The sequence below is a fragment of the Thermobia domestica genome, chromosome 12 (assembly GCF_964235325.1).
Source record: "Thermobia domestica chromosome 12, izTheDome1.hap1.1, whole genome shotgun sequence".
NCBI lineage: Eukaryota > Metazoa > Arthropoda > Insecta > Zygentoma > Lepismatidae > Thermobia > Thermobia domestica.
This window is the reverse complement of record NC_137465.1, coordinates 117,278,106-117,304,672: the sequence shown is the minus strand read 5'-3', so window position 1 is coordinate 117,304,672 and position 26,567 is coordinate 117,278,106. Positions and strand designations below refer to the sequence as shown.

Here is a 26,567-nt window from a genome sequence, read left to right as displayed (position 1 = left end):
AAATATCAGCCAGGCCTATATAGAAAGGTGCCATATAAACATTCACCTAGTGGAACTAAGGAAAAACCTCAAAAACTCAGGATAACCAGCCACCAGATTCGAATCTGGAACTTTCCGTTTCCGAAGCAAAGACCTGACCACTAGCCTATTCTCTCTTAGTTTAGCTCCTTGAACCGCTTTGTACGAGGTCTACTTTTTTTTCAGCCTTTGATAAGCCACCACAGGAGATGCCTAACCGTCGAGATATCTAAACGGGGACAAGATAAAACTGTTCATTGCACATCGTCCACTCCGCACACCGATAGACGGACTCTGGCGTTCAATCGTTATAAAGTAATGAGCTTCAAAATATATCGAACGCAGTGGACGAGCTTACTAAGTGTAATGCGATTTCTCCAGGCATTGATCAAACACCCATCTTCAAGCATTGATTAAACACCCATCTCCAGGCATTGATCAAATACCCTTTCCAGGCATTGATCAAATACCCTTCTCCTTTTTTCTGATGTTTGAAAACTAAAATTCGTTAGTAAGTCTTCATAGGGGAAATACTTTGGGTAGAAACCAGGTTTCTTGTATGCAATCATTTTTTTTTTTTTTAATTTTAATTTAAGCCGAATATTTTCTATTGCATCAGAGTATTTAGTGACATTTCGTGTCCAAACAGTAGAACAGTAATTTCGACCTCTAATTTTGACCTCACATACGAAAAATATAAGCTTATAAATGTTGATTCTTTGTAGAAATCCTGTCCTATCCTATAAATTAAATCTAGATTTCTATATGCACTACACGTTATTGGGTCAACGTGTTGAGCAAAGGTTAATTTGCTATAAAATATAACTCCGAGATCTTTGATAGTATTTGAGGTAGACAAGGAAGTGCCACTTATCGTATAGGCAAAGCTAATTGGATTTTCTTTCCTCGTGAAAGATACAGATTTACGTTTGAACACATTCAGGACTAATTTATTCTTATCACACCATATTTGAACTCTCTCTAGAGCCTGTTGAAGCTTCACGAAATCACCATTGGAGTCGTCCATTTTCAAAACGGCTCTTGTCCATTTACAGCAAATCCCAGAAAACCTTTTTAAAAATATAAGATCTGCATGTTTTGTAGAACTGGGAATACTTCAGTATTTTCATTTGAAAAACATTAACATTCTCACATATTTCCAGTTCTACAAAACGCATCTATCCAAGCACGTAGCCAAGGGGGGGGGGAAGTCCGGGGGGTCCGGACCCTCCTTTCGAGACCAGAAATGAAAAAATAAGGAAGGATGATACAAAATGAAATGAGAAAAAGAAGGATAATCGTTAAAAATAAACTACAGGAAGCTTTTGGTTACTCTTTCTTATGAGGAGATGTGTATTACTTGCAATACATGGTGGCGAGGTGAGCGAGATATCTTGGAAGAGTCAGAGAATTTAAAATTTCTAGAAAAGTTACTGAATTCTCAGAATTTCTGCTACTAGCCAGGAAGATTTCAAGCTTTCGAAAGCATTGTGTCGTTGTGTAACAGCGTGGACATTTTTTTAAATCATATTTTTCAGTATCAAACATGTTATTTCAAAAACAATTTTCTACTGCTCCTTTAACCTGTCATTTGGAACAGACAGTAGTTGACGAAATAATAAAAACAAAAGTTTATGTGGAAAGAAGGTTCTGTTAACATTTGATTCAACAGAGAAAGGAGTGCAGATATTGTAAAATATTTTACAAGACATTATTGAGTATTTACTTTTTATAATAGTGAATATGTACTTTCTTATAATGGTCGAGGTCATAATGAAAGGAAAATTGTTATATTTGAATAAACAGAGGAAGGACGTAATATTGTATAATCTTTTTCAATACTTTTTTTTTTTATTTTTTACTCGAGATTTCTTCATAGTTTGTTAATAAATACCGTACTTACCAACATATTTTTATTCTATTGTCTTTACAAACTAATATATGTTGATAGTAAAGTAGTTTAGATTGATCGAGCTGGGCCTTCAGAATTTCATGTCAACCCCCCCCCCCCTTACGGTTACGAAATCCTGGTTAAACAAATCAATATGTGTTCCCGTAAAATAGTTTAGAATGATCGAGCTCCTGGTGTAATGACCACAGTATTTCATGTCACGGATTCCCCCTTCACAAAATCCTGACTACGTGCCTGATCTATCCTACAGTTTTACTCGGTTTTCTGGGATTTTCTGTAAATGGACAAGAGCTGTCTCGGAAATGGACGACTCAATTGAACTTATTTTGGAGTATAATTTGAGATCGCCGGCAAAAAAGAACTTGAGAAGTCTTAATACACAGGAGAATATCATTAATAACAAGAAACAACAGGGACCTAGATTACCTAGGTATATCCTTGAGACACTCCCGATAGAGTATTGAACTTGAAACTTACCGGTAAAGTAAAACATTGTATAGGATTATCCAACTAGAGCCCTCCAGCCTTCTGTGAATTTTTTTTTTTTTAAATCTTGGAATTTAATATGTGTATTGTTATTTGTATATTCTATGCTACTAACATTTTGATATGTATCAAGTTCAAAATAAACAAGAATAGCACTTGATTTCAATAAATAAAAACCATGTTTTCATTAACTTTTATGTTTTGACTACAAAAGCCATTCACTTAAAAAAAAAATAACATACTACCAACTTCTTTTGTCTTACATTATAATCTTACATTCCGTATTTAAATCTAAAACTGAATAAACTCTCTGGTTGTTTTTCATAACACATTTGGGGTGGAGCCTAGGAATTCTCGCCCCGGGCGCTTACAACCCACACAACGGCCCTGAGTCAGATAATAAAGAAAGATTAGATGATGAAATAAATCTATGAAAGGAATGAACTTCTCTCTATGATCCTCCTTTTCACATTTCCTTTACCTAGGGTGACCAGACGTACTTATTTTCGCAGTACAATACTGTTTTTCAAGGAACTGTCCTGCGTGCTGCGAAAACGCCTAGAAAATCGAGAAATGTCCTTCTTTTTAAAAATGTCCTGAGTTAACTTATTTGCAATATTTTAATGTTTTATTCTTTATTCAGAACATTTTGAATCACATACACTCTTTTCCTGATTAATGAACTGCTATGTTTTTTAACTCTCCTCAATAGATTAGCGAAGGAGAACAATCAACAAACCATTGTTTTGCAGTACATTGTTTTTACTGACGCAGTAAATTATAATATCTATTAGTGTCCTACTTTTCGCTTGTCAGAATCTGGTCATCCTACCTTTACCCATCGGCGCAAATCTGTCTTCAACATTGGAGGAGACGGGTAAGACCGTTCATATATATATGTATAAGCGATGTTCAAAATATTTATGAAGTTGAAAAACAATGCTGGGAAGTATCAGGGGAGCAGAATTGTCTTCAGTGGCGTATTTAGGGGATATCGGACTGGGCTTAAGCTTCCCCCGAAATAAATTTGTTAGTTTTTCGCATTCCACGCACAACAATAATCCTTCTTACCATTTCTAAGAATGTCATTGACTTTCTATTTTCTTATGCTCTTTGTTCAGAAATAATACTGTATTTGTCAAATTTCATTCCATATAAGAACTGCGTCCTTTTGTTCTTTCTTTCGTCCTTTCTACTTTTCTGTTTCTTTCATTTCGCTTATCATACTTTATCGGCCGTTGTCAGTTGTGATTCAAGTCGGCCGTCATCAGTAAGACCAAAACTAAGAGGAGTTGATAAGCGAAACTGGTGTTCCACATCAACTTGCGCGGATATCAACATGACAAGACTTTGGTTATTATAACAAAGGAAAAATTATATCGGTTAGTTATTTTTAAAAGAAGGAAATGTTTGAATTAAAGAAAATTAAAACGGGGGAATAATTAGCCCGGGAAATTAGGAAGGCCAAGAGGATGCTTCCTTTTTTCTTGTATGAATAGAATAAAGGGTTAGATTCACTCCTAAATTTTTGTATCATATAATATAGGATTTATCGGTCTGCAATTCTTGCCATTATAGCTTCGATTTATGCATAAATTAAAATACTTTTAATTCTTCAACTCAGGTTACAAAATTGTAAATACGCCATTCGTTGTCTTCAACATTGGGTGATGGGCAGATTTGAGGCTTATTCTACGGAAGGGAGATGAAACTCATATTACGGTAGATGAATCTGATTTCCGAGGTGAACCTGTTATAGAGCATATTATATATTAGGCGATGTAGATGAAGTAGTAGCACATATCAGTATTACAAATCACTGCCGTGAACACATTCTGAAATCTGAATACATGCATCTTTATAATTGGTATGTTTTTAATTAGGCATCCACAAAGATCAACGTTAAAATTGTTTTATAATAAAATAATAATACAAATAATGACTTCCCCAAAACTATGAAGAAAGAATATCAATTATGCATGACGCAACAATACTCCTATTTGAGCAAAATGATCATAATCTCAATAACATTACAGGAATCGTTAGAGAAAACTGACACATGTCATATACTCTTTAGTTAACAGATGTAACCCTAAAATTATGGAGAAAAATATTCCAGCAATCGAATTCTTTTCCTTGCTTACGAAGCATCCTCTCTCAAAAGAAAAATTGGGACACGCGGAAATACGTAGGAACAAACCATGGTTCGAACTAGCAAAGAAGAGAAAACAGGCAAAATTACGTTTGCTACAAAATCCGAATGAAATAACTATACAAAATTTCATAGACATCAGGCAGGAAACTTCCAAAACTTTTAGAGCAAAGAAACGCGATTTTTTGAAAGCTAAAATTAAGGAACTTGAAGATAATAGTAAAAATAAAAATATTCGGGACATGTATAAAGGGATCAACAAATTTAAGAAAGGCTATCAACCTCGTGCTTATATTAAAGAAAGCTGATGGAACAGTTCTCACTGATGGAAAGATTTCTTTGACGATTTGCTTAACACGCAGCAAAAAACTAATGTGCGGGGAGAAAGGGAGATACACACCGCAAAACAGTATATTTCAGAACCCAACCGAATAGAAGTAGAAATCGCTATAAAGAAATTAAAGAAACACAAATCTGCGGATGTAAACGAAATTCCGCCTGGAAAATTGGAGGCAAAAAATTGTGGAACAAGATCAGTGATGAAAATTTTCCGGAATATTTTCCAGAAAATTTTCCGGAAAATTTTCCGATTCATAAAAACATACTCCACATATTCCTATATCGTTGCTTAGTCGAGATGTGAGGTGGAAAATTTTCTTCTATATTTTTCCGGAAAATTTTCCGATTCATAAAAACATACTCCACATATTCCTACACCGTTGTTTAGTCGAGATGTGAGGTGGAAAATTTTCTTCTATATTTTTCCGGAAAATTTTCCGATTCATAAAAACATACTCCACATATTCCTACATCGTTGTTTAGTCGAGAAGTGAGGTGGAAAATTTTCTTCTATATTTTTCCGGAAATTTTTCCGTTCTTAACAAATATCAGTGATTAAGGAACAATCCGTCAGTATTCATAAAATTGATTGAATTCATATATAGAAATGTAAAAAAGTGACTGATCGTTAAAAGAAACTGAAAATTTTCATGGCTTAGACAATTTTCAGTACTATGTAGGAACAAGTGGAACAATTTTTCATGAATCGAAAAATTGTCTGTCCCGTACAGTGATGAAAATTTTCCGGAAAATTTTCCGATTCATAAAAAACATACTCCACTTATCCCTACATCGTTTCTTAGGCGTGATGTGAGGTGGAAAATTTTCTTGTATATTTTCCGGAAAATTTTCCGTTCTTAACAAATATCAGTGATTAAGTAACAATTCGTCAGTATTCATAAAATTGATTGAATTCATATATAGAAATGTTAAAAAGTGAAAGATCGTTTAAAGAATCTGAAATTTTTCATGGCTTAGACAATTTTCAGTACTATGTAGGAACAAGTGGAACAATTTTTCATGAATCGAAAAATTGTCTGTCCTGTACAGTGATGAAAAGTTTCCGAAAAATTTTGAAACGGAAAATTTTCCGATTTGTATAAACATACTCCACTTATTCCTACATCGTTGTTTAGCCGTGATGTGAGGTGGAAAATTTTCTTCTATATTTTTCCGGAAAATTTTCCGTTCTTAACAAATATCAGTGATCAAGTAACAATTCGTCAGTATTCATAAAATTGATTGAATTCATATATAGAAATGTTAAAAAGTGAATGATCGTTTAAATAATCTGAAACTTTTCATGGCTTAGACAATTTTCAGTACTATGTAGGAACAAGTGGAACAATTTTTCATGAATCGAATGAATAAGTGGAGCATGTTTTTATGAACCGGAAAATATTCATGACTTTTAATAAATTAAAATTTTAAATAATAGAATGGGATATTTGTACTCTACGAACTCGAGGTATGTTCTCAGCTATTTGCATACACACACACACACACACACAGAGAGAGAGAGAGAGAGAGAGAGAGAGAGAGAGAGAGAGAGAGTAGGTGAATTGAGTTGATTTTGAGTTTAACGTCCCTTTCAATAGCGAGACTATATAAAACGGTACCAACTGATTAACGTGGAATCCGAACTACATAAGCTCCCGCTGGGAATCGAAGCCAGGTTTTCCATGCCAAAGGCGCGTATGCTAACTGCTTAGCAACGAAGGAGCTCGCAGAGCAAGAGAGAGAGAGAAACACTGTAAAATTGTATTTCCCAACTTGAAATAGAAAATTTTCCGGTTCCAGAAAGGTAATTGGAAAACTATAATTTGTTGCTGACTAACTTTCCTCTACTAAAATTCAATTTTGTAGCTCTATGTGCAGTTAAATATAGTAGATAATTTTCCACCTAACATCACTATACATAATGTCTAAAATTGTCACGCCTATGAAAAGTGTTTTCCACTTGTTTCTACATAGTGATGAAAATTTTCCAATCTATGAAAATTCCTCTCACTTGTTTCTACAGAGCAATAAAACAATCCGATTCACAAAAAAGTTGTTTTAACTCTTGCTTCAAAATGATAAAAATTTTCCGAATCATAAAAAGTTTTTCAATTTTTCCATATAAGGCAGAAAATATTTCGATTCATGAAAAATTGTTTAACTTGTTCCTACATAGTACTGAAAATTATCTGAGCAATGAAAATTTTCAGATTCCTTAAACGGTCTTTCACTTTTTAACATTTCTATACATGAAGTCAATCAATTTCATGATTCCTGAGGAATTGTTACTTGATTACTGATATTTTTTTAGAACGGAAAATTTTCCGGAAAAATTTAGCGGAAAATTTCCCGAAATGGAAAATTTTCCGCGGAAAATTTTCCACCTCACATCACTAAACTCATCCTCCTTATCTACAACAAGGAAGAATCGTCACAAGAGTGGAAAGAATCAATCATTGCTCCAATCCACAAGAAAGGCGACAAAACTGACTGTAATAATTATCGAGGCATCTCTCTTCTGTCATCATATAAAATGCTTTCAAACATTTTATTAGCAAGATTGACCCCATACGCAGATGAAATTATTGGAGATTATCAGTGCGGATTTAGACGAAATTGATCAGCTATCGACCAAATATTTACCATTCGCCAAATACTCGAAAAGAAGTGGGAATACAGTAGTCCAGTGCATCAACTATTTATTGATTTTAGCGCGGTTAGGACAGAAATATTGTATATACAACGTTCTTACAGAATTTGGAATACCGAAAAAGCTAAATAGATTAATTAAGGCATATTTAAATGAATCCCAAAGTAAAGTCCGTGCAGGAAAATTTTCGGCCACGAGCTTTCACGTCGAGAATGTCCTGAAACAAGGAGATGCGTTGTCGCCATTATTATTCAATTTTGCCTTGGAATACGCTATAAGGAAAAACAAAAATAGCAACCAGGGCTTAGAGTTGAATGGTGTTCACCAGGTTATGCGGACGCTGATGATGTAAATTTAATAGGGGATGACAGGAGAACAATAGAAAGAAATGCAGAGAAAACTAAATACATGGAAGTGCGTCGGGACCGTAACACGGCAAATTATGAATGCCTTAAAAATATTAAATAATACTTTTGATAAAGTGGATACTTTCAAAAATCTATGATCAATATTAACAGACGAAAATCATATTCACGAAGAAATTACATATCGACTAAAAACAGGGAATTCCTGTTATTATTCAGTTCAAAATCTCTTGTTGTCGCGAATTCTGTCGAGGAATTTGAAGCTTAAAATATATAAAACGATAATCATGCCTGTTGTTCTGTATAGTTTCGAAACATGGTAGCTTACTCTGAGGGAAGAACATAGACTGAAAGTATTTGAGAACAAAATCCTCAGATGAATATTCGGATACAAGAGAAACGGGAATGGGGAATGGCGAAAACTTCATAACGAGGAACTACATAAATTATACGGCTTACCAAACATTGTTAGGGTCATCAAGTCTAGGAGGCTTAGGTGGGCAGGACATATAGCCAGGATAGAAAAAAGTATGAATGCTTTCAAAGTGTTAGCGGTAAGACCAATCGGAAAACGACCATTAGGAAGACGTAGGCGCAGGTGGGAAGACAATATTAAGATGGATCTCACAAAAATAGGAATGCAAAGTAGAAACTGGATCCAGTTGGCTAAGGATAGAAGTCAATGGAGAGCTTTTGTGAGCACTGTATAGAACCTCCGGGTTCCATAGGCCATAGAGTTGGCTTACGAAGCATGAATAGATGCCTAGGCTGATACTACAAGTAGATAAAATGCGCATTTACTGAAAAGATGGGTTCTACTGACATTGGGCAATCTATATACTCTTCGTGTTCTAGGGCCTAGGGGAGAGGAAGAGATAAGATTTCACATCAGGTTACGTCACACACAGTCGCACACCCTTATTTTCATTAAAAATGGAAAAAACAATTTCATCTCACTTTCCTTTGTGGCAGTCGGAAACAAATCATCACACTTATCTGCAAAAAGCACTTTTCAAAACTGATTATTGGGAGAGCCTCCAGTTCAATGTTGGGGGGGGGGACATGTCTCCCCATTTCTCCCGGAATTTGTGTCCGTACCTACAGCTTAGACAACTTTCCAGCATGAGGAAAGGGGCATATCCTCCTCTGGCATTTATTGCAATTTGTGCCCAAGTAGCAGAAGTGGAATTAATACATATTGATGAGACTACTAAATGTACTACAGCACGGAGTTCAGTTTGAGATACTACAGAATACGATTCTTTTTAAAAGAAATGGAAAAGCCAAGAGAAATCAATTTCATCTCACATTCCTTTGTGGCAGTCGGACACAAATCATCACACTTATTCCAAAAAGGCACTTTTTAAGTCAGATTATTGAGGGGACAGTCCCCCCAGGTCCAAGATTGGGGAGGACATGTCCCACTCGTCCGCCCTAGATTTGCGCCAGTGCCTGTACCCTCCTCATTAAATTCTCTGACAAGTCTTAACAAAAGAAAAAAGCTCCTTTCTCTCTTTCCTGTTTATTAGCTACCTAAGTGTACTTCTTTTACTGACAATATCACCCCTTCTTAACTATTGAACTCCAAAAATGACTGCGGATACATTTTCATTTATTGTCGGATAAAAACAATTTGTAACATATAATTTTAAATAAATATTTGAGGTGACCAAGCCAAGGTTTGGGGAGGCCGGTCCCGTGCCCCCCTTAGCTACGTCCGTGGGTTCCACGACTGTGTCCTTTAGATTAAAGAAGACAATGATAATGAAATGTATTGTGAAAGTAGAATCCATAACACCCATACCCTGAGCAGGAAGTGAACTCACAAAAGAACATAGTTTATCACCAGCCAAGCGCCTTGTACCGCTCGCCCATACCAGACGTCTGAATCAAAGTTTCAGCTTTCCTTGTGTGTTACAAAATGTTACAAATGTCTTACAATGGCTGTCCATACTCAAAATAAATTTACTTATGAGACATGTGAACTACAAATCCCATTCTTTATAAGGAGTCACGTTTAACTCCCGTACGTACTTCTACTTGTTTACATGACGTATCCCACTCACAATGGAAGTTCGGGAGAAAGCAGTAACTTGCAGAGAAACTAAGCATGCCATTTGAAAGACCAATTCATGCTAATTACAAAAAGCTAATAAAATTCCTGTACGGTTGAGAACTGTTCAAGAGATTCAACTTGGATGCGCATTTAAATGCGATAAGTACATTATTAGCAACGAATACTGACATACGAATTGAAATCTATCGGAGGTTAGTTGTTTTGCAATAATTAGGCTAATTGGTTTGTTAGCTAATTAGTCATTATACTGTTCACAATAATGATAGGTTAGAGAAGAAAACTGATTACTGCTGTTCTTCTGTGTTATGGAGAAATGACGCAGGCAAAAGACTTCCTTGCACTATGAACATTTCATACATGTGCAATTGCGTCACATCCGTCAAAGGAAGAGTTCGCATAACCAAAGCGAAGAACAAATTCGACAGGTGATTCAAAAGGTATATAATTTGTTCGGTAACCTGCCTTGTGGAACGCAGAGTGAAGCAATCCAATGTATCGCGTTAATTGGAACGATTGGTCGGAATTCAAACACACCAAATGGTTGTTCAAATCATGTGCAAATCGTGGATTTAACGTTGAATCTCTCAAAAAGTTCTCAACCGTAGAGGAATTTTATTAGCTTGTTGCAATCAGCATGAATTGGTTTTCAAATGACATGCTTTGTTTCTCTGCAGGCGAGTGTTTTCTACCGAAATTCCCTTGTCACACCAGAAGAGCTGAATGCCCTTTGTTCCTATAAATATCCTAATGGTAATCAAGTCGACGAGTGAAGTATTTTCATGTGGCATTATCACCCATGTAAGTAATTTGTGCTCAACAATATCCCGAAACTGTCATATATACTTCTGAAGAATTTCATTTCTAAATGTCTGATGTGAATGTCGGTGTGGACATCGATCATCATGCTTTCCAACACCAGTAAATCGGAATCACCATAATGATCTATTTTTCTGATTTACGAATAGTATTTTGTGTCCGGAAGTTGTTATACTCCAGCACACGTAATAAACCTTTCTGTAAGCTGAAGCTGACTAATTAGTAAACAAAAGTTTTCATTTTCTATAAAATAACACTAAATCACTGACTGAATGATTTAGAGATGTAACATAGAACCTGTAGGTTAGTTCTAGTACCGTTTACCTGGGGTCTACTTGCCTGAGCCTTCTTTCTTCGTGAATGTACCGTTGATAGTCTTGCATTGCGTGCCATCACCCTGGCAAATGCCACAACTGTCTTCTTTAGCATCTGAGTCTACTACCCAATCACAACCAACTCTCTGAAATATCAACATACATACATATATAAATGCAAACTGTGTATTTATATGCTACGAAGAAACATTTAAAGAACAGGAACTATTACCAAACCTGGAACTACTAACTTTTTAGTAAATAATAACTTTGTTTTTCACTGCTGGTTTGATCTAAAGAATTGTTAATAGCAACTTATATTTTACTCTACTTGGCCCCGGATTCAATTACAAACAAGAAATCCAGAAAAACTTGTTGAGGTAGGGTTATAAACTGAACTGAGGATATAAAAATATAGATTGGATGACGTAATCTGAAGAGATCATAATAGATATTATAGATTACGTGAATTAATAATAATAATAATAATAATAATAATAATAATAATAATAATAATAATAATAAATTTTGGACATTTAAGATATTGGATGGAGTTTATTGGAAAACAATGAACATCATTAATTTGAAGTGATATACATCGAAATATCGAAAATATGATCGAAATCAATTAAGTATAATTTTATTTTAAAACAACATATATTCATTCTCACTTCCAAGCATAGAAGAATGTCTTGTTGCCTTAACTTAATGTTTTCCTTGTATTTCTTAATGTTAATAAGCCCACAGATTGTTATCCCCTATTCTACATTCCTAGTTTCCATAAGTATCTGTTTCATCAGTCTGCCTTCGATTTAACGAACGAGGAATTCATTGACTGCATCAATCATTAAAACTACAGGACACGTTGTCTTTGAGAGGAGTGTGTAGTGAATATTACTCCGTATTACATTATTTTTCGGTGCATAGACTTTGCCTATATTAAGAGGTTACGCGTTTTAACTTAGCTAGCGCAAATCATAAGAGGTAGTCATGTATTCGTAATTCGACAGAATTTACATTCTGTTTAGTTGTACGTCTTAAATTTTCTTTAATTAATTTAGCTCTGCAACGTGATCGCCATCAAAAGCCATTTGGTCGACCATAATCTTCGTCGGGTGTTCCAGCGAATAGACGTCGCTTCGCTAAGAGGACCATCGATGGAAGATCAATATGGATCTCCTACGCACTGTGTAGGTACTTTCCCATCCTTTACAACCCCTTTTCTATCACCTCTTATCACCCTTCTCGCATAAAAAAATATGTTTTCAACAAAAGTATTGTATGTCATTTGATAAAGAAACTCAAGTCCCGATCTCAATACCTCTATTCTAAATGCTTATTGTTCCGAATGCTGAGATGGGCTTGTCAGCTCTAAATTTCCAATTCTTAACGCATTTTTCTGAGCTACGAGGGCTGACATTCCCATACTGCATAATACTGTAGTTATTCAGATATTCAAATTGCATACATAAGTCCGGAAATACGAATTTGCATATTTATTGCCAGGAATTCGTGAGGAATTTCGTAGACTTACATTAAAGAATTTCAGCACTAGCGCAGATTCATTCGCTAACATCTGAAATAATGATTCAACTTAAGGCTCAGTTTATCAAAAATCAAATTTAAATTACAAAGTGTGCACTCAAACATCGCATCTTGAGCACTTCTAAAAAAAAAAAAAAAAAAAAAAATCTAATGCTTTAAAATGTTTGTGTGAGGAGTCTACAGTACAAATTGATTTGAAATAAAAGATAAGAATTCATGATAGTTCAGTGGAAAGCAGTAGAATCTGGAACAGAAGTTTTCGGGTCCAAACCAAGTTTTTTGCTAGAATGTTTATTGTTATGATAATAATATATTATAATAATAATATGATTATTATTATAATAAAATAATAATAATTAGTAAATATTATTATGTATAGTCTATGTGTCCTTTCGTTACTTGTCAAACTTCGCTTGATATATGTAAAAACCGCCAGTTTAAAAAACACTGTACTGTAAAGAAAGCAGTAAGATAAATCGAATTATCATGAGCAATTTCTGAATGAATCAATTTTATAGAGATCATCATAGAAATAATTTTATGAATATAGATGTCCAAAAAGGGTATGGGTTCATCGTTTATGCCCTCGGTGCTTATAAAGGGAATAAAACTACAAGAAAATAACACTAGCTATTTCGACTCCTTTGCTACCACCAGTCCTAATATCAATAAAATTAATTTTATATTTTAAAAACAATCCAACTGATATTCATCTGTGAACAAATTGTCTACAAAGTCCATATCCTGATGCTGGGTCTTGCGTGATAGCTCAATATTCAAATAAATCATTTTTGGGATAAATAATAGAAACAACAAACAGGTAAAACATTGAAAATTCTAGTAAGCGTGAAAGGTAAAGTGTCTTTTATTCAGGAATATGAGATATGACAGTAAGTATTGCAAAGTATTCGAATTTAAAATATATTATAGCTTTATCTTATCAGTATACTAACCCTACAAACGCCGCTGATACACATATCCCTCGTTCCAACTCTACAGGGAGTTCCATCTAAGACAGATTCACCCCAAGGTACAATTAGGCTGTCATCTGAGTCGGTGCAGTACAGCTCACAAGGATCGCCTGTAAATATTACATACATTTAATAAAAAATATTGGTAACACTGCTTTCACGTTAAGAGTTACCAGAATTATAAGATTTCCGCAGGTGAAAAGGGAATATGAGGTGATGAAATTTTGCGAATGACAAACGACTTTCTTTTATTCAGTGAAAAGCAGCAGTGCTGTAAAAAGGAGGAAGAAAGTGTAAGCACCATAACACTATGTTTCGGAAAGACGAACAACGTGCGTGGATCAAGACTGCACATGGGCGCTGTGCGCGACACTGTTTTCAGGGACTTCGTGACGACCCTCTCGCTAAAATGAAGGGACCACTTCGTGGAAGCACTACAACGCAAGAGAAGCCGTCATCCGTGCCATATGGCAGTCCTTCCTTGCAAGACATCGACAAAGATTGACGTGCTGATGATGTATGACGCCTTACATACATTTGGCACGAGGTGATAAGCGGCCCATACATGTACACACTTGCATGACCAACACGCATGAAAGATTTGTCTCATCATGTATGTTGGAAGAATTTTTTGCCCACACACGCACCAACATGCTGTTCAACTTACTAGAAGTTGTTTGAGAAATGTGGAGGACGGAGACCGTGAAGAGTCGAATGGTAAGACAATATGATTACTACCAACTAGTAGTGACCATCGAGGTCTCTTAATTCTACATGTCAGTACGCAGGAATAAGTGTGAAAATAAAACTAGTTGCAATAATATTTTATTTTAATTACCTTTGGAGATGACTCATCAGGCTCTTCATCACTGCTGTATTCATCTAGGTTGCTTTTGCTTACACGTGTTTCTTCCTAATCCGGTAAAAATTAAAGTTAATCGTAATACCACAGGGGTGTAGCCATGGGGAGGAAAGCGTCGGGGCCAGTCCCCCTCAAATGATTTCCTGGACCCCCTAAACGACCAGTTTTTAAAACATCATCGTAAAATTATATCGCTCCAGTCATTTAAATATAACAAAGTTTACATATAATTAATAATTTTCGTTAAATTATTTACCGATTGAAAAATAATATGGTGTATCTTCTGTGTAAGGAATGACCAAATGCACAGGTTGCTACCACATCTACTACAATCGACTGATCTAGTGCTCCTGTGCGGATCATTTCCAAATGGTTGAGTTGAGTTTGAGTTTAACGTCCCGTTCAGCAGCGAGGCTATATGAGACGTGGACCTACTGATTAACGTGGAATCCGAACCACATTAGTTCCCACTAAGAATCGAATCCGGATCTCCCACGCCAACATGTCCAAATTGGATGGAAATGGTTTAGATAATGAAACTAAATTATTCCACACAAATTATAATATTTTGTGTAATTTTTCTTTAGATTTGTGTCAATATAAACTCATAACAAACAAATGGACTTCGAAATATATATACCTATTTGTAACAGCAGATTACACGATTTACTGTGATTTTATATAAGAGGCGGATCCAGAGGGGCGATAACCCCCAGAAGATGAAGATTTCTTATTTTATATATAAATAAAACCCATCCCAGAGTTTGGAGCTCTTAAAGATAGCTCCAAGTAGCAGTATTATAACCCACCGACCCCCAGAAGTCCGTCCTGGATCCGCCCCTGTTTTATATTTGACAGTTTGAAGACAAACGTTTCAACAAGGTACTATAAATACTGCTACAAACTATCGCCGTAAACTGAGTGTTTTAAAAAACACATTTTTTTATCAGTTGGAAAATATGGTGAAAAACAACGTTTAAATTCAGTTTTCAGTTTGAATTTTATTCGCTTTTTTTCCACTTGGTGTAAAACAGGAAGTGATATATAGCTGTTAATAAAATAATTATAATGTTTTTTAGTCACGAATAATAAATAAATATTTTTGTCAGGAAATTTTAAAGATTAAATGAAATTTTTTAAAAAAAATCAGTCTTATGTAGATAGGTTCTGTGTACAAGGACTTGGATTGAAATAGTTTTGCACAAAGGTATAACGTTTGCTTCGGGGCAGTAGTTCTTGGTTAAGTATAATAAAAACTACCTGGTACATAATATTTTTGAAGATAAAAGCTTAAAAAAACAGTTTAGATTTTCGGACGGAAACAAAAAAATCCGTTTTTTCAGCCCTCAAAATCTCTAGCTGTAACACATTTTTTTGGAGTTTTGTACATTGTAGCTCTCTCCCCTCAAAACGACCCCCCTAGATAAACCTGCTGGCTACACCCCTGTAGTACCATAACTTTGGCATGTAAACTTCATGAGCGGCAGAACCACTTAATTTCCTTTTTCTCACTTTGTGCTCCCTTCTGTAGTTGGAGCGAACTATCAAGTGTGGAGTGAGGTTGAAATTTTCTCAGCTTTTCTAGATTTTCAAATGTAGAATTCTTTATGTCATTCCCCACACTGTAGTTTTTTTAATTTTTATTTTACCTTCCAAAAACATGGTACTTCTTTGTATACCTGAATAAATGCATGCACAGAATCCCTTGTCATGTAACGCATCTCTCTCTCTCTCTCTCTCTCTGTATATATATATATATATATATATATATATATATATATATATATGTTTTGATGCTCCAGGAATAACGAAGATCACCCATCTTGAACGACCGTGGCATGCGACGGAGGAGAGTCACGTGATTTCTTCCGCTGTCGTGATTGACGGACCTAAATATAAAACAGCCACCTTGCATGAACGAGCCCATACACGGTAAACATGCATGCAGAACGGCAAAAACATCAAGCATGTTTTCAGAAGATTTTGAAAACTTTCAACATGAATGAACGAGGCCACACACGATCAACTTGCCTGTGGTTTTATCATTTTTCATGCAAGTCGGGTTGTTTCTTCAGGCATGTGTTTACGTGTATGGGCCGCAATACACATGGAAGGCGATTACCTTGATGGAACGTAACAGGCTTCTTCTGTGCATAAAACCAGGTAAGAACTATATCTATCCCTTGTAATTACTCTGTGCGACAATGAAAATTGCCGCGAAACAAACACATGTGGTTCCTATGAAGTTCAGTATCTTGATGATGATATTGAAAACTTTTCTCTGCAAACGCAAGTTTGTTATCGTAAACTGTATGTTTTTTTTGTTTTGTTTTGTACAGCGCGGCGCTTATCATCCGGGTGAGAACATAATACGCGTTCAAAGTATACTACAGTGTTTGTTAGTGGCATTGCGTGGAGGGAGAAGTACCAGATAGTCTCCTGGTAAAAGTGTGGTGAAATTACAGTGATTTGCGTCAGTCAGATGCTAGTGAAATCACGCAGTGTATATGCCTGTAACGTATCAAGGTCAATATTCTCGACCTGGAAACTATTGTTTACATGTGGATGCATGTTTCTTGTGTTTAGAGATGTCTAGAAAGTGTGTTATTTTACCAAACAGTTTCTACTATGTGTGTGGTGAGTGTACGACCAAGTCCCAACGACATCCCATTTAACAGCTCGTCAAAACGGCATACAGTTATATTTTGAGTTAAAGATAGGTGAAGGTAAGTGTTAGGCACCACAGAACTGTTGCTCACGTTGCTTCCGCTTTTAAGAGGCTGGTTGCAGGAAACCCACTCATCTATGCCAGTTGCTGTACCATAATTGTGGAGGGAACCGAAAAATACATGACAGACTGCTACTTTTGTTTAACCAAAGTTAAATATCTATTCATGTTTGAATTATATAAGTTATGCGTATATCTAACAACATTGTTAGAGAAATACGTAATGCTTGTCGCAAACTCTTCATTTCCTCCCGGTCCAGCTACTTAGTTATCTCAATCTCTACTTTCGCAATATTAGCAGGGGCTGAGAGTTCTTACCAATTTATTTTTTCCTTACTCCTTATCGTAATGGTAATACGAATTATAAACTTTCAGATTTGAATGAAGATAAGGGAAAAGAAAATATCACTTATTTTCTATGGGATATTTAAATATGAATGTTGCACTCATATCTTGTTATGAGGCTACTTAATTAAATATCAACATAAATATATTCTTACTATATAATCGTAAAATGTTGAAATATGTCAATCCTTTCCCTCAAGACGACGATTACATGGAACTAAATAATAACTGGATATCTTTCTAATCGCGTCTGCAACCTAACTCCAACTGCTTCAGCCTCCAGAGCAATTGTTACCTAAAGAATCGACACACTATTTCAAGAATCGAGATAAAACATGAAGTGTTGACGTACTTTTCGTCTCGTCTCGATTTTCATCTCCAAAGCGAGACGAAAATTTAAATTTAGCCTTGTCCCGTCTCGAACGTAAAATGTTAAGTCTCGTCTCGATTTTGTCTGTTTTGTTTTAGAAACGAGATGAGAAATTCCTCTTCTTGTGGGCAACACAAAAAAAACCGCAATATTCTTGCCAAATATCACGTTTATGCTTGTAATGGTATGATCTGAGAGGTAATAAGCTCCTAAATTTTAATCTTCCACGAGATAATTATTATTATTATATTATTATTACTATTATTATTCCTTAAGATTTGATAGATCAAGTGTTGAAACATCCAAGTATTTAAATATCTGAAGATAATAAAACGTCTGTCATCGCCGATCAATCGCCATCAGAAACTCTAAGTAAAATAAAGTAAAAAACTCACCCACTCTGGATCCGATTCGCGGACCTTCAGACCACTGGACCACGATCACTACGCGATAAGTAATTCGTCTTTAGTGTGTTTACGGTAGATTTCTTTGCCTCCACTTATAAAGTTCTACGTTATTTTCCTTAGTTTGAAAACGTCTTTCGTATTTCAATTCAATAATCCTTCTCACAGTATATATTATTAACTTGAGTTGTTCTTAAACGTACGGTTTACAATTTTCTTTCTTCTCTACACCAAACTACAGATATGACAGATTTAATTGTCACACTCTGCATTACTTGGTCAAGGACTTATGTTCGCCACTAAACAATTAGTCCATAAACCTATTTTGTGATTCTTTTTTAATAGGCGTGGCAGATATTCCAAACCGAGGCACGTAAGGACTACTTTAGAGGCCAGGTACGACGTCCATTCACCCATTCCCAACAGAAGTTTCTGTAACAAACTTAATATATAGGACTGGTTGAAATACTTTTGTTGTATTAACATTAGCGCTAAGCTCCGAAGATTAGTTCTGATTTTTTACCTTTTTACAGGTTGTGTGAACTGCATCAGTAAAATTAATGGAAATAACTATTTTATTCATCTTTGCTACTTGAATACCTTTGTAAAACATAATTTAATTACGAAGTGGATGCATATTGTATGGGCTGATTGTTCACAACATCGATTCCAGAAAACGTTTAGCAATGTAAACCAGCGACAACAATCTTTTTGACAGATAGTAATGTATTATTTTACCGCACAAGATGCTTCTTTTAGATTTCAGCGTAATTAATTGAATACCTACCAAGACACACAGGTTTCAATGGTAGAAAAGAAATATTGTCACACTCAAAATTTCTTCAAAAGGGTTGTGCTAACACTAGAACGGCGGCTGGGTCATTTTTGACCCATTTCGAACTTTACGTTCTAACAACTTTTCTATTTTCTTACGAATCGGATCGAATTATTGTGACTTTTACTCGTTCTCTTGAAGAAATATTTGTACTAAGTATCACTCTTATCCACACTTTGCCTTTTGGAATACCAAACAATTATACTAGAACGGCGGCTTGGGTCAATTTTGACCCAACTCTTTTGTTAGTGGGATTTTGTTGCATTGTAGCAACACTGCTGGCTAGCGTCTTTATCTTGCGACCGTTCTTTCTCATAATACTCTCCCATTCCATCTCATGTTCAAGACCAGCTTCTCAGCAATTTTGTCAGTCTAATTGAAGTTAGTAATGCTTTAGAGAGTGTGTTGATTAGGAGAATCCCATTATTTTCGAACTGATGTGCTATTTCAAACACTCATCTTGAGCAAGAAACTGTTGATACCGGATGAAATACTTGCAAAATTCAATGACATAAGTGAGGCCGAGTCTGACGCTGAATGCGTTATTTCTTCAGATGAAGAGTACCTGCCGAGTAACAACGAATATGATGATTCGGATGAATTACGGAAGAGAAAGAGATAAGCACCGAAAATCATAGTTCTGCAAATAAGCGTCGTAAAATAGGTAATACTATAATAATAATAATAATAATAACAATAATAATAATAATAATAATAATAATAATAATAATAATAATAATTATTATTATTATTATTATTATTATTATTATTATTATTATTATTATTATTATTATTATTGAACACAAATTATATGTCTTACATCGTAACAAAATATTCATAATAATTTCAATCATTTCAACAACAAATTTGCAATTTGCATGCTATTGTGAAAATATATAGCTGGTGTGTGTGTTTTCTTTTTGTTGGTATCACTGTGTTGAAATGTTTCATGTGAAGACGTTTATAGCATAAATAAATAATAATAAATAAACCACAGCCATATTCGATCCACTATTGGATGAGGCCTCTCCCCGGAGGGAGGACTTGGTCTACTGCTCCCACGATGACCAGACGGGTTGGGATAATGTTCCTATATACCAGGCGGGTTGGGAGAGGAAAGCCAAAGCTCTCACTGTGATCGCCACTATATGACCGCCCCGCTGGTCTAGTGGTGAATGTGGCTGACTACGGATTGAGGGATCCCGAGTTCGATTTCCGGCGCTGCCAAGAATTCTTAGACTACTAGCCTGTGGCGTAACCAGAAATTTCAAAGCTACTGAAACCAAAAAGTTTAGAGGTCTAAATGGGAGACAACTTACTTTCTCGTATGTTTGGATAAATTATATTTCAACAAAAGAAGTAGAATTTCTAAAGGAGTTGTTCGAAAGAACAGGTAGTTTACCATTCTATTTATGTCAGAGCTTTCACGATTAGAACATATCATATCTTATTTAGAAAACAATCACTCTATACTGAATTTTTCTGGTTTGAACTACTGCAAGTTTACGACTGTGTATGCTATTTTAGGTTATGTCAATTTATGGGTTTCCACAAATTCTAAATAGGGAGAGGAAAGTTATAGAAATGCATAGATGCTTAATACAATCATATTAGTAAAATATTTTTTGTGTAATACGTCACGTTTTTATGTGTGAACAATGTTTTTGTATGACCCTTCTCCTTGTAGAGGAGTGACTGAACTTTGTTCTGTGTAAGACCGCAAGTTTAGATGTGTGTAGATTTATTTAGTTTAGTTCAATTAGGCCAATGGGCTTGAACAAATTATCTAAGAATAATAACTATCTAGGAATTAGAATGATATATAACATTACTATATAATAAACTGACATTGTATATAATACATTTAATAATATCATTCTAACAATATTATATTCACAAAAAATAGCATGTTTTTTTAAATTTATATTATTGGCAAAAAACACATTGATCAATAAATATTAAGCTAGAGTTCAAAGAAGTTTTTTTTTGTTTTATTGATTGAAAGTCATACTTTATTATACAATAAATATTAGTGGTTTAGAATACAAATAATTAATAGAAATGGAATGGGTCATTTTTGACCCACTCCCGCCGTTCTAGAGAGTATCAAAAACTCCGCCGAACCGAGACTTGTCTATTTAAGTCTTCATTCGGCAAACCAAAAGTTTCTGTGTTTATTTCTTTTTTAAATTCAAACTTTTGTTTCCGTTCTTTCTCCATCCGACCAGCATTTTATGGTACAGCTCTCAAGTTAAAGAGATTTTAGCAGTAGTGAAAGAATAGCCGAGGTTTTATTGGCACGAGCTTAGAAATCCTGGGGTCTTGGGAAATCCTGGGGTCAAATCTACTATAAGTGAGTTTAATACTTTTAAATTTAATTTGTTCTTGTAAGGTGTATGATGAATTCTCTTTGCTCAAAGTTCTCCATCTAGAGATGAGATACAAGAGTCACGCACATATTAACCGAGAGCAAGAGAGAGTGGAGATATCTCCAATTGAAGTATTATCCGAAACATTATTCGATATTTATATTTGATTATCTTTTAGTTCATTTTTGTTTATTCTTCTTTACGAAATTACAGTTCTCGATTACTTAGGGATAGTGAATGGTATACGAGTATTATAGCGTATTACAAGAGAGCACTCGTTTTCTTTTGATATCGTATATATTTATAATAAAAACTTGCTTGTATTAATAATTGTGGATTAAATTACACAAACTCATCTTACGTGGACACTAAATATGACTATTTATTATATTTAAAACATTGAACTGAGACACACTGCATATCTTGTGTTTACTTTCTTAGATTGTCTTTCTTTTTTTCTTTTTTCTTTCATTTCCTGAACACAGTGGAAAGCAGTAATATAACTCCAGAAAATATTCTTCTTAGCTTTAATGTGTAAATGAAAATAATAATAATAATAATAATAATACATTTATAAAAAAAATACGGTTTTGCTGATAAAAATATCTTAGCAAAACAAAGATGGGAGTCAAAACACCTCGACCTGATATTTTTTCATTAAGTTTTAGTAAAGATATTAAAACTGAGAACTAACGAAATTGAAGGTAACGTTGAAACGAATAATGTAAAACATTCAGCCATTTTACAAAATAGTGTAACCTGTGAAATAAAATTAATGTTTGACCAACATTGATTTTTCTTGGTATTTCTAAGGTTAAATAAGATTTCTTCGTGACTTTCTCATGATATCAATCGCTGTATAGATACTAAATGGTATCCTCTACCCAATTTTTTATTCGTTCGGGAGGCATGGATATTTTTCTATTTTTAAGTTTGCTATACTGATATGTTTGGAACAAACTAGTTCACTTGTAGAACGCTTTACGTAGTTCTGAACCAACCAAGCGTAAGAGTATTGTTGGTTGTCTAACGTTGCAGGATATGAAAATTGGAAGTGTGAATGCACTTTTGTTCGTGTGTGTACAATGTTGTCTCTTGAAGTAAAGGTCTTAGTAATGCAATCTGAGTAATAAAAAATAGTAAAAATCATAAACGTTTAAAGGTAATTGAAGTCTTTAATAAAATGATTGGACATGTAAATTTGTGAATATTGAATTAGAAAACGGGCTAGTAATTTTACACTCTAAATTTAAATCAAGATAAAATTTTCGTACCCAACTAGACAATTCCCAACTAGGACATACATCCCATGTATTTTTATACGTGTATTTTCTGAGTCTCAACATAAAATAGTTACTACATTCTGTAGCGCGTGACATTATTTGGAAGCTTAGGAGGAGGAAAAATCAGGTTTAGCACCGCAGCATCTACGTCTTATATAGAGTCTTGCTGATGATAAAAGAAGTTGGATCCCAAATCCACAAAGAGATAGATCCTGTCTTATTGTAATGCAACGAGCAAAACTAAATAGTGGTTAAGATCTGAACTTACTAATTCTCTCGTCCTTCACACTTCGCTGTTAAATAAGGAAATAAATCAGCGTCGTAAATCTTCCTCGAACTCGTGCTCTTTGGACATATCGATTTTTATTGTAGTAGTACTTGGAATACACATTCAATCTTCATCGTCCAGATGAAATATTTACTTCAACATTGGGAAATTTGACTTAACATCCCTTTCGAGAAGTTTTAGTCATTGAAAATAGTTTAATATTCACGCGACAAACTATAAAAACTTTGTTTTGTCGCACATGTATACAACAACAGATCAAACATATAAAGAACCTACCAATATATTATAAAATAAACAATCATCATGAAAAGGATAACACTTTTTGAACATTTTTCGGCTGTAGACAGCTTCATGCTTCGTGTATGCGTAACTCCGGCTAGGTGTCTAATCTCAAAAAATATTATAAAAGTTACACCTGAGTACAAGAGAAAAATACTGTTAAGCATTATTACTTCTCTCGTATATTTTACCATAATAGTAATTTATGTACTTACTTTTGTCATAATAAGGAAGCCATGTGTACTTTTGCCCGTGAAAATCTTTGTCATCATATGCAGAACACTGAATTGCTCTGAAGCTGGGAGAACCATCCACACAAGGCTGAAAAGAAAACGAAAATTATATGCTGTAATATTAGTATCCGAGTAAATGATGAATAGCAAAGGACATTATTTTCTTCAATGTCAGTTGTTTGGCAAAGAATTTCATTTCTCAACAGCAACGTCAAATAAGAGGTATGGCTACAGGTTAACCATGGAGTTCAAACCATACAGAATCTTGTCCAAACCGTCAAGAGAATGTATATTTCGAAGTAACAGGATAACGGGATACGATATAATCTGAATTTTAACCTATCTAATACTTGAGAAGCACTATGCTTGTACGGACTGCGCCACAGGAATTGATACAATACTTTGCTACTGAAACTGCTAAAATATAGTTGTTTTGCAGGTGCATAGGTAACCAAATTTATGTCCTCGAGTGATTAGTTCCGTCTGGTGTTCAATCTCTCCCGCACTACATGTCTTGACTAAAGCAACCTCGTCAATGAATTTCTGTTATGATAATATACTCCTTCCATTCAGAGAGAAATTCACCTAGAGCAATTTTTGAATCGAGCGTTAGAATGTGTTCATCACACTTACAGAATAACTAAGTGTAAAATGATTTTATCGCGTTTGAGACGGTTTCCGAACTAATCAGGTTGGTTTTCACAAAGATAGTATTACTTGAAGTATTAATTCAAGAAGAAACGTAAGTTACTGTTTACAATTACTAAACGTGTGTGTCTAATCAAGAATAGAGTGTGAAAAACCAAAAGCATGAATATAATTGAAAAAGATGGAAAGAAGGCATGTATACGGTTATATTCTTCTTCCTATAACGATTTTAGCAACGTAAACTGGATTTATGTAACATCTGGACTGTGAGTTCTCTTTAAAATTCCTAGCTCTTTCCAAGAGTGGTAACTCAAGCTGTTTACTTACAAATACGTTGTGGGTCATTGACGAACAATGCTTACTTTCACCTGGGAAATGTTTAATGTATTTGTCTTCGGCACAGAGAACCCTGGTTCAATCCTGGTGGAAGTGTACTAGTTAAGATCTTACGTTAAGCTAGCCTCGCTGCTGTAAAGGACAGAAAAACCTTTAAAACCCAAACAGTGTTTACCAGTTTTATACATATAAAAGTGTCTCATTCGTTTATTCTCAAATGTATTTTTAGAGTCTTAATAAAACTTTTGTTACAGTATGTGCACATAGGTTTAAAAACGCCTTTATTTGAAATCTTTCCCTTCTTCAAAGATTGCACATTATATCTAGCAAGGAGGATGCTCCTTCTGAAATCTATTGAAATTATCGATGATGGCACTCCACTAGGTTTTGCAGAGCCTAAAGTTTGTAATGCTGGTCAAGAGCTCTAAAAATGTGAATCCTCAGATAAAAACATGGTCTTTTTAACAGATAACATTAACCTAGCTACTCCTCTGGTTACTTATCAATCAGTGTTAACTACATTCATATACAGTTCAGTTATAGTCACTGGACAAACTCATATAAGCCGTATTAATGTATTACTAAATAACTAATATTAACAAAATGTTTTTACAGTCTTTATGCAGGAGTGTTACTAAATGTTATAAGTAATTTCATTCGGGCCAAAATCTCTTATTTCTTTCAAAAGACTTTCAATAGTTCTGCACTACATATTGCCCCTCCTTTAAAGTGATACTATTTCTATAAATATTGAATACACATTATACAAAAGCAGAAAGCACAAGATTTGTACCAAAGCACTTCTTCGTACTAAAGTCTCATTTCTACGAATTAATCCTTCAGCTGAAGCAAATTTTAAAACTTTCATGAAATTATATTTACCAATTCAGAACAGTAAAAGGAACAAAAAAAGGACACAAATTCTTTTATAGAGTAAACGAAGCTTGAATTTCATCCCACCAGAAAAAAGAAGCATGTTCCGAGCTTCGTTTCTGTAAAATCAATGATTTCCAATGCTTCAAGATGAACATTAACATATATGTATATACAGTGGCGCGGATATATAGTTAGTGGATAGATAAATAGACACAGCTATATATATAAATTTCTAACCTAGAAAGAAGAAACTTGCCAAGCCACGTATGTCTGTGTATTATGTGTTGCATGAATTAGTTAGGAAATATTTCAATAATTGACACGAAACATGTGACAAATATAACAAAACACTTCCTCTAGACGGCGAATGATAAATAGAGAATTCCAGTTAGGTTTACTGTTGTCAGTGACAACTGCGATGTTAATGTAGTTATGCATTACCATCAACCATATATTTACGTTTCATTAAACTAAGAGAGATACAAAAGCAAGGGACATCAACTACACACTCTACTCTTTCCTTTCACATTGGTGGCTTTATCTGTCAGAGGCACACAAAGTAGCAAACTTGCGTACTTCGTGCTCTATCTATCTAATTCTATCTAATAAGTGATATTTAAACAAAAGCTCCTGTAAATGCACATTTTCTGTCCGATACAATGTCATTGAAAATGCAAACACTATTTCAGCAATATTTCTGTAGTTGGTAGTCCTACGTAATTCCATGAAGAAACTGTGCTATCTGTAAGCATTTGCTCTTCGTTAATGAGTTCTGATTAGAATTTAAACTTTCTAAAATAATGTAAGCATACATAAACTGTTAAAATAAAATAGAATTATTTACCTGCACATTACAAACTTGATAGCGACGTCTTTCTCCAATGCAGTATTTCCCGCCATGTGCTGGAGCAGGATGGTCACACTGACGCTCAGCGATGGAAACTCCAGCACCGCAGGTCCTTGAGCACTCACTCCAAGGTCCCCACTCGCCCCATTCTCCATTGATAGCTTCTGGTTGATCTCTGATCTCAACACATTGCTTGTCTAAGCACCACTAACAAGAAA

The 26,567-nt window shown here is 34.8% G+C and overlaps 1 protein-coding gene across 2 annotated transcripts in view; it reads right to left on the bottom strand.

Annotated features, from left to right (window-relative positions):
* Window positions 1-26,567, bottom strand: part of LOC145666602 (A disintegrin and metalloproteinase with thrombospondin motifs 7-like) — a 347,276-nt gene that overhangs the window by 55,145 nt on the left and 265,564 nt on the right. For both annotated transcript variants that reach the window (XM_081734010.1, XM_081734009.1), the window contains exons 11-14: window positions 26,347-26,556; window positions 23,625-23,730; window positions 13,628-13,755; window positions 11,155-11,275 (exon numbers count right to left, since the gene is read on the bottom strand). In XM_081734010.1, coding sequence (XP_081590136.1) covers window positions 11,155-11,275; window positions 13,628-13,755; window positions 23,625-23,730; window positions 26,347-26,556 — 565 coding nt within the window. The remainder of the gene's footprint in view (window positions 1-11,154; window positions 11,276-13,627; window positions 13,756-23,624; window positions 23,731-26,346; window positions 26,557-26,567) is intronic.